Source organism: Mytilus edulis, chromosome 4 (genome assembly GCF_963676685.1).
Source record: "Mytilus edulis chromosome 4, xbMytEdul2.2, whole genome shotgun sequence".
NCBI lineage: Eukaryota > Metazoa > Mollusca > Bivalvia > Mytilida > Mytilidae > Mytilus > Mytilus edulis.
The window spans coordinates 42,176,779-42,187,245 of record NC_092347.1 but is presented as its reverse complement, the minus strand read 5'-3'; the positions used below and the strand labels follow the sequence as shown (position 1 = coordinate 42,187,245).

Below are 10,467 nucleotides of genomic sequence, written 5' to 3'. Positions count from 1 at the left end.
ATTTATATATTTGAATAAAAAAAAATAATCAGTGTCGAAATTTTAATGAAGCAATTTCCTCACTTGCCTCAAGGGTAGCTACGGCCTTGCGGTAATATAGTGCATTTGTTCTTTGTCACAAATTACTCCATATAGTGAATATAGTTTATTCATATTTTATTATGGGGCCGCATCGACTTGGGGCCGGATCGACGTGGGCCGGATCGACTTGGGCCGGATCGACGTGGGCCGGATCGACTTGGGCCGGATCGACTTATAATAACAATCTGTGAACTTTATATCGTGTGATACAATAGTTTAGACAAAGGAACGTTTAGTGATATATTTGATTCTTTTTCCGAACACCACCACCAATCTTTTCATTTGGTAACCTTATACTTGTTTACGACAGGGTGCTCCGAAGTCAACGGAGGAATTTACCAGCACAACAACAACAACAATAATGGCTGTTGACAATTATCACTCACTTATTTAAAGTTTATTTTAGATTTTAGCAAGTGTATATATATTCACGGAGTGTGTACATACTTAAAGACTTTTATCCATATTACCCTCAAAAGAGGGGTGTTCCTAACAGAGGAAGCTCATACGAAGAAAAGAAGGTAAATCAATAGAAAGTAGAATTGCGTATTTTTAGATTATTCTATTTTTAGAAAAACCAATACACAGAAAAGCACTATTTATAAATGTTGTTTCTTGGTACCTAAATAATAGGAAATATGGATCGGGAAAGAAACGTGAAATTATCGCAATTAGTGAAGAAATTGATCACTACTTGGAAGTTTTATAAATATCTACACAGCAGTGAACATTTTAAATTTACTAGTTAATAAATTTTATTAAAACTGAAGAATATCCTCATCTCATGGGCTTTTCGTGCTATTAATTTTTTGTGACATCACAATTTTAATTGAGAAAGCAAGCATAGTACATATTCATGCATATATAAAGTACGAAAACATTGATCTGATCATATGAGGGGAAGAATATTTAAAACTCTTTAAAACTACCTGTCAATTAACAACATTCAATCGTAAAAAAGAAACCCAGAATATATGCAGGCTTTAGAAAAAAGATTACTATAGATGTAAGGGGACGGGTTTAAATAACATGTACATTATGTAGAAATGAGACAATTCTATACAGGAGACCAGATGACCCAGAAATAATAACTATAGGTCACCCCGTAAGCCTTTAACAATGAGCAAAGCCCATACCGCTTAGTCAGTTATAAAATATAAATGTACATGCAAATATTATTATCATATAGCCGTCTAGGGTTTTAAAACGCGTATCACATGTTTAGAATCAGATTGTTCAATTAAGAAATTATGCTTCTTTTAATAATTTAATTGAGTTGTAAAAGTGTTGACTGAAGCACAACTTGTACGAAGCGGTTCGTTCGAAAAATATGCACACGATCAACAATATAAAATCCCCCTTCCCTTTTACCACCAAAAAAAAAAAAAAATACAAAAAGAGGCATTCATTTCTTATAATTATATTTCTATGCTAATAAAACAACACAAAAAGTTTGATCAAGTTTTTCTTTTATATACCAGTGCACTTTTTTTTTTGCAGCACGTGTCAACTCCAATTTAACATATAATTTTGATATTCCTTATGTATTTTTAATTTCAGACAAACTACTCGTAATTTCTTGAAAGTTTTTGATTACATTTAATTTTTTTCTACAAATATAACTTCCTTGCCAACAGAACTGCCGTTTTGTTTGTTTATTAACAAAGACTTCCGAAAAGAAATGTTATTCTTATCCTTAATATATACGCTGACTTTAACGACCTTATACTTGTTTAAATACAAAATCAAGAGATGTTCCGGTGATTGCGACTTAAGTAGTAATTTAACAATATCTTTTTTTAAAAATTGTATAAGAAGGCACAAAATTTAAAGTAGGCACGTATACATTTTGAAGGGCGAGTTTACACATTTCCCGATTTTTTATTGAGTTTAAAGTAACATATTTATCTTAAATTGTTATAAAAAACATATTGTACGTCCAAACAATATTAATATAACATCAAGATTTTCGATAATAACCGATTTCTTAAATTCTTTGAAAATGCTGAATCATGCTTACTTTAGTAGCTGTTTTAACGCATCGGGACTTTGGTAGCAATTAGTTAGTATATATATATATATATATATATATATATATATACGACGAAAGTAAAATCTCCACCTTACAAGATATTTCACAGATCACTTGTTCATGGTTGTTGCCCTTTATTAAAAATCCTTCTTGTAGTTTAACAGTAAATCTTTAATGGTTCCGTTGTCACCACCTGAAGCTCCTTTCAGAGTGTTTAGTGCTGTCAATATGTTATTATATAAAAGGTCTGATTTAATACTGTATTGTAGTAATAATTTCACGGTTTCGGTATGACCGAATATTGAAGCTGAAAAAAGAGACGATTCTCCTTTCCATTCACATAAGTCAGGATTACACTTATTTTGTAATAATAATTTCACAATATCCGTACGACCATATCGGCATGCTATATACAGAGCAGATTCATGGAATTTGCTACGAATGTACATATCACATTTGTGTTTCAATAACATCTTTGTAATCTCCTTATTATTCACAGCTACAGCCATATGTAAAGCAGAGATCATATCTCGGTCAACAATATTAGTATTACAATTATGTTCAAGCAGCAATTTAACAATATCTATGTGACCTAAATGCGTTGCAAGAAGCAAAGGTGACTTATTTTCATTGTTACACAAATCTGGGTTGCAATTGTGTTCCAATAGCATTTTAACGATAGCTGTGTAACCTTTCAATGTTGCATTATATAGGGCCGAACGTTTATTGGTATCACACACATTTGCATCACATCTGTACCTTAGTAATACTTCTACAACTTCTTTACGTCCAAACGCAGCAGCTACATTTAATGGTGTTTTTCCTTCTTTATTTGAAATATTCGGATCGCAACTTTTTGTTTTTAATAAAAGTTCTACATTTTCAACATGTCCGTTAAAAGAAGCTATAAATAATGGATGCTCGTCATCTTTGTTACACAAATTAAAATCACATTTATATTCTAACAAGTATTTAACAATAGTTATGTAACCTTTAGATAAAGCTACATATAAAGGTGATTTGTTATCTTTGTTGCTTTTATTTAAATCACAACCATGCTCTAATAACGATAGTACGATATCATCATAACCAAAACAACATGCTGCATATAAAGGTGATTCATTATCTTTGTTGCACAAATCTGGATTACACTTGCTTTGTAACAATAGTTTCACAATATCCGAGCGACCATACCGGCATGCTATATACAAAGCTGAATTCTGAAAGTTGTCTCGAATATTACTTTCAATTCCCAATGACAGCTTTTCAATATCCTTACTATTTACAGCTACAGCTTCGTGTGAAGCAGAGATCATATCTCGGTCAACAATATTAGTGTTACAGTTGTGTACAAGCAACAATTTAACAATATCTGTGAAACCTAAACGTGTTGCAACAAGCAAAGGTGACTTATTTTCATTGTTACACAAATCTGGGTTGCAATTGTGTTCCAATAGCATTTTAACGATAGCTGTGTAACCTTTCAATGTTGCATTATATAGGGCCGAACGTTTGTTGCTATCACACACATTTGCATCACACCTGTACCTTAGTAATACTTTTACAACTTCTTTACGTCCAAACGCAGCAGCTACATTTAATGGTGTTTTTCCTTCCTTATTTGAAATATTCGGATCACAACCTTTTGTTTTTAATAATAATTTTACTATTTCAGTATGTCCGTAACAAGAAGCTATAAACAATGGAGTTTCATTATATTCGTTACAAAAGTTTATGTAATATTCATACTCTAAAAAGTATTTTACATTAGTTGTGTAACCTTCGGATGAAGCTACACTTAATGGTGATTTATAATCTTTGTTGCGTTTATAAAAATCAGAACAATGATTCAATAATAACATAACAATATTACTGTGACCATATCGACACGCTATATATAATGGCGTTTCATTTCTTTTCGTATATTGATTAAAATCGCTCTTGTTTTTAAGCAACAACTTGACCAAATCGGTATCTCCATTTGTCGAGGCTTGGAATAGGGGTGACAATCCATTTATGCTACATACATTTGGATTGAACTTCTTTTTTAACATCTTGTTCACCAATGATATATTTCTTAAAACACATGCTTCAAAGACCGATGAATCATTATGATGAGGTATGTGTTTTGATTGTAACAGGCATTCGACAATTTTAATGTGTCCTTTCTGTACTGCAACCAAAACTGATGATTCGTCCCGTGTATTGAAGGTAAACGGGTTAAAATTGAAGTCAATGAACAGTTTCACGATTTCAAGGTTGCAATTTCTTGAAGCCTCGTGCAATGGAAAGTTTATTTCGATACTGTTGAAAAAGGAACCCTCCTGATATTCAATAAGAATGAATTCTAATCTTGAAGAACGACTTGGTATGTTTCCTAAAGAAATGTTTTGATTGCTGAACAGACTTTCTTGATGAGAAGATATAGTTTTTAATTTTGAAGACATCCACTTAAGTATATTCGAGTCAATATGCGCGTTCTCCAACGAAATACCTAAATGAAAATTATGCTGTAGTAATATCTTTACTATATCCTTTTCTTCAAGATACGTAGCTATGCCAAGAACGGATAATTTGTCATGCAACGGTGGGAAACACTTGCATTTCAAAAGTTGTTTAACTACATCTGTTTGCCCTTTCGTAATAGCAGAAAGCATAGTAGCAGTAAAAACATCGATATCAAATGAACTGTTTTCCAATAAAACCTGAAGTAGACTAGTATCTGCATTGTTAGCGGCAACATACAAACTTGGTTCTTTATTCTTATTAACAATATTAGGATCACATTTAAAGTTTAAAAGAATTTTAACAATTTCTGTATAGCCCTCAGATAATGCCACATGGAGAGGAGGATTTTTATCTTTTCCACAAATATTAGGATCACAGCCATGTTCTAATAATAATTCGACTATGTGTTTTCGTCCCCAGCGTGTGGCAACTAATAACGGAGTAACACCATCCTTATCTACTTTATTCGGATTACATTTATGTTTCAGTAAAAGTTTGACGATGATATCATTTCCTTCACTCGCAGCTATTAATAGCGGGGTTCTTTTGTCTATATTGTCTAAATCTGGATCACAATTGTAACCAAGCAATTGTTGTACAATATTTTCGTTGCCTTTGCAAGCTGCAATGTATAACGGTGAGGAGTTCTTATTATCGCAAATATTTGCACCACAGTTATGTCGAAGCATTACATTCACAACAGCTTCATTTCCTCTCATGCAAGATAACCAAAGAGGTGTTCTTCCACTTTCATCACGCACATTTTTATCTAGTCCTAATTTCAACAACATTTGTATAACATCAGCGTCTGCTAAAGTCAATAAGGGGGAGTTTACAGTATTTGATACAGATTGAATATAGTCATAAATATCTGTCTTTCCTTCTAAGAATTTCATGAAACTTCCTCGGTAGGAAATGAATTGCAGTTGTCTGTTTCTGAAAACGTTTAGAATAGATCCATGTTTAATATCGTCATATAAACGTTCAAAGTAACACTTTTCTCTCTCTACTGGCACTGTGATAATACAATCGTCTTCTATCTCGTTCAAAGATTTAAACTGATAGTGATCTCTTATGATATCTGTATGACTAAGTTTTAAAATAAGATCAAACATATGTTCGCCGTAAAAGGAGACAAGAATGGTAAATATTTTGTCATGGAAAACAGAGTATTTATTTTCATCCTTCTTTAAGTAGGAATTCGTTAAATTTTCTAATCGATTCTTCAAAGCCTTAATTGGTATATATATAGGCGGATCGCATTCCTCTTGTATTTCTTTAACAGCTTTCTTTATTTCAGTTTTTTTTTGCAACATATCCTCAGATATATTATTATTATAGATAACTAGTAAAGCTAAAACTGCATAGTTTGTCTGATCCACATCATTCATCATACATTCTAAATCTTTTTTTATAATTTCATTTGGTGTTGAGAAAAAAGTTTTAATGTCTTTTGATTTGTTCTTGCTATAATATTCACACAACAATGGAAAGCTGTCAAATTTTGTGACTTTAATTATTTCTTCAATATCACGTGTTTCGTCACTTGTCAGATACATCTTAGCTATGCGTTGTCGTTCTTCGTACGTTAGCGAAATATCCGCTGAGATTATATTACAATTACTTCTTGAAAGCAACTTTACCACTTTGAAGTGTCTATTTTGGAAAATATGTGATCTACATGACATTACAAGTTTAATATTTGCATTGTTCTTAAACACCAAAGTTAGATCCTCTGACAAGGTCTCCCAATCTTTGACTTTCTGTAAATCTATTGAATATTTTCCACATACATCATCGATAACAAATACTTGAAGAGTCGTTGGTTGATGATATAGTAAAATATCAGAAGGGGAATGAACGGGTACGATCATGAAATCGTAATATTTTTCTAAAAACAGGACAACATGGTGCATTGAAGTTGATTTTCCACTTCCTGATGGACCAATTACAGTTACAACATTTTCTTCTTGAAGCATCTGTTTTAATTGTTGAACAGATCTTGTTTCAACCACCTTTTTATCTCGCTCCTTCCAGTCGTCAATCTTTTTTTTGTGTAAACCTTAAAATAATTGAGTAATTCACATATACAAATCATAATTAATTGCTTCATTATAGAATTGAAAAAAAAAACTAAAAATATTTTAATTTTGTTGGGTTTTGAAAAATTATACATTATGGTTGTTTATCATAATTCTTTGGAGAAAGTTTGTTTCATTATGAGACAGTTTATCTTGGTATACTTAAAAATGGTTATATTTAATAGTTCACTGTTTTACAGGTCATATTTCTAACTGAGCTAAATGTGGGCAGATGAAATCAAACGATGTTTAAATCTCATAAATCGTGTAAGAAGAAATTAACCAAAGGCAAAAGAAAACCAAAAAACAAAAAACAAAAACTCTGAAGGAATCGCATGAACTCTAAAGGGAGAGAGACCGAGTGTATCAAAAGAGTAGACGTCTTCTGATATGCATGTATAATCCGCTTAGAGAAGGCACATTTAGTCATAATGTCACAATCGCTAACATATGCAGATAAGACAACTTTTATTTTACCTATAGATATAAGACCGCAAAAAATGTCACTTATGAGTTACGACAGACACATCATATAGGTCAACCAATTGGTGATGGTGACCGTTTATGTTACGAAGTATCAATTTTATTCATGATTCTGTTGGAACTTTTTTTGTATGAAGGAGCACATCCTTTATAATGAAATTCCGTTTGATATACGAGATACAAGCACTCACTTAAATGTGGATTAGTAAGTGACAGGACATCATCAATACAATCTAAAAGTGAAATTAAAGATTTTTGAAATATTTTTTTTCTTTTAGAAGGTTATGTATGTTTATTGCTACCAATGAGTATAAGTAGACGAGATCAATTAGAAAAGCATTGGAATACCCATTGTCAATCCAACAATTTTATTGATGTGTTGATCAGGCCTAAAATAAAATTTCATTTGTTTGGCATTGCCGCCCGACCCACTGAAAAACTTGCCGCCCAAATAATTTTATTTGCGTTTCAGAAATTTATTTTTTTTTATTTAAAAAAAAATCGAAATTTTGCCAGAATTTGATCGTATCCGCCGAGTTTGTTCCTGGCTTTACTTATTTAAAATCACGATCTTAAAAGCGCTTGCCTTACACAGTATTGGGTGCAAACATTTAAATGACATGGAATAGAAAAAGTTTGCCAAAAGTAATGTCAAAGAGGCCGGCAGGGGAAAGCATCAATGCATTGGTTAAGGGAGATGGATTTTATCAAAAATCAAATGTTCAGCTATTCTTTGAAAGAAACGTTCTGAGAGACCTTGTAGAGGACTCAAGTTTTATCTTTTGTAAAGGCTAAAAGCAGAAACAGATGATTTCTGCTCGACTTTGTCGCTTCATTAGAAGTTTTTCACCGGGACATCACAGAACAAATATGCGTGGCTCTTACATTTGTTGAACTTATTAAGTATTTGAAATGTATCATTGACAAATTTTCCCTTGAACCAGAGAACAAAGTATCTACTATAGTCAGAACCACAATGATGCATTCAAGATAATTATGGCTGTAAGCACTAAAGCCCATAGACCAAAACGGTCCCAGATTTACAGGTTTATAGTAGTTTTGTACCAGTAGATGCTAACCTGGTACAAAACATACATATTTTAAAGACTAGCATCTTGTGTCAATTGAAGTACTTCCCCCTTTTCTTGCCTTTCTTCTTAACATGAATAAAATAATTCTTAAAACATAAAAGATACTGACAGAAACATATTTATAAATGTATCTAGTGTACTAGTGATGAATAAAATCCCTTCCTTTTCCACAATTCTAAGGGCTCATTTATTTATCTGTATTCATGTAATGCATGTCCAGATTTCTGTTAATCAAACAAGCATTACAACCCATAATTTATTTATCTGCAAAAATTGTCTGTCCTGCTGCATATTTCCATTTTGAATTTATCATACGTTTTAAACCTATAGCCCTGAAAAACCTTGCACTAATGGATAATATTAGTATAAACACAATGTCTATTTGTGCCAACCTTCCAAATTTTTAATATTTTGCTATCCTTATTTGGTACAGATCCTAAATCCTCAAAACTTATCATGGGCAGTAGGCGTGTTTGTATGGTAGTTCGTCACACCTTTCATGTATGATTACTAGCCTCTAGGTATTGGTTTGAGCCCTAGTTGGGCAGTTGCAAAATTAAGGTTTGATTTTCATGTCATATGTGATAAGCTTAGTCAGTTTCTTCCCGCAGGTTGCCGCCGTTTTCCTTCAAGTACTACGGTTTAATAGTATGCCAACAAAACTGACTGCCATGAAATTACATACGGTGTAGAAAGTGATGTTTATAAAACCAAAGCAAACAATAAAAGTTTTAAATCTTTGTCCATTTGTACAAGGAGCCGTAGTGGTTGAGCCATTTAACTTATGGTAATTTTACCACACTGTGACCACAAGATGTGACATCAGGCCTCTGTTCAATTGGCAGTCCCACGATAAAAGTTCAATTTTCACGTCATACATTGTAAATTTTATATGGTTAATTTGTCAGTTTCCTGCCTCAGTTCTGTGTTTTTTTCTGGGTCCTTTGGTTAACTCTGCCAACAAAACTGACTGTCTTACATGAAATTATCCATATGATGTAGAATGTGACATTGACGGTTGACCCCTTTCAAAGAAACCACCAGCATGTACACACAACAATGCTGCAATGCTTTAGACAACATTGGTCTAGAGACTTCATGATTTACATGTATAAAGCTTTTAAATGTAAAAAAAAAAAAAAATCCCTACCTACCTACCCACCTGCTGATAGTGTGGGTCGGCAATGCCAAACAAACAATTTTTTAAGGGTGGCCTCAGTTTTTTAATCTTGCCTATAAGGAATTCAAACATTTTAATTATTCTATCTTCTGAGTATTTGTTGTTGGACACAGTGTGGTTCTTCACAAAGTAAGTTTTTTCATTACATAAAATAATGAATTTGTATAACCATTTACATTTTATAACCTAAATAGCTTTCATAACGAGACATTGTAGTTAATATTTCAATTGAGCATTGGGAATAGACTGTACAGCGAATCAAAATCAAAAGATTTAATATTGACAAAACTACGGTTGAAGATATCTAAAATTTTAATAATTCACATCTTAATGACACCGCTGGTTAAAAATATATGTATGCATGATGATATGTCTGTGTGCTATATTTTAATGTAGAAAGAATGGTGGTAGGGACGTAAGCAATATCTGAGTCGAACCCATCTATGCATTGTACTATAAGAATTAGTGCCAGAGTGTCTTTCAATAAGGATAGTATCAATATTCATCCATCTTCAGATTGATAATAGTGAATCGTAAATTTGTCCGTCTTTATTTCTAATATCTAAAATTTCAGCTACGTCCTAAAATGAGACCAATTACTACACACACTACAAAACGAGGGAACGATTGAGATCAATTCAAATTCAATTTGTCTGCTTTTTGATCGGTTGTTGTGTCTTTGGCATATTCCCAATTCCCACTCTCTATTTTAATACATAATTTTGAAAAGGAAGATTATATATAATAATTCCTATAGGGAAAACGGTACTATTTATTCTGCCATAGGCGACAATACTAACATTTTCTAATTTTAACACTTTTTATGATAAAAACCTGGATAAAACAATTATGTGTGGTGTTAGTACTTTATTACTCTATTTTAAAAATTGAAGCCAAATAGTATCATGACCAATTTCCAACGGAGCTTGTTTATGTTATCCATGTCCACCGTCATTTTGCAGTAAATTTATAAAATTTTGAAAGCCTTTTCGAATAATTCTCTAGAAAATA

At 32.4% G+C, this 10,467-nt stretch overlaps 1 protein-coding gene across 1 annotated transcript; it reads right to left on the bottom strand.

Annotated features, from left to right (window-relative positions):
* Positions 1 to 2,250: 2,250 nt before the first annotated feature.
* Positions 2,251 to 7,537, bottom strand: LOC139521387 (serine/threonine-protein phosphatase 6 regulatory ankyrin repeat subunit B-like). The gene is made up of 2 exons (XM_071314865.1): positions 7,534 to 7,537; positions 2,251 to 6,683 (listed from the first exon to the last, which is right to left on the bottom strand). Exons 1-2 carry the CDS (start codon positions 7,535 to 7,537, stop codon positions 2,251 to 2,253), a joined length of 4,437 nt encoding a protein of 1,478 aa, XP_071170966.1.
* Between the last annotated feature and the right edge of the window lie 2,930 nt (positions 7,538 to 10,467).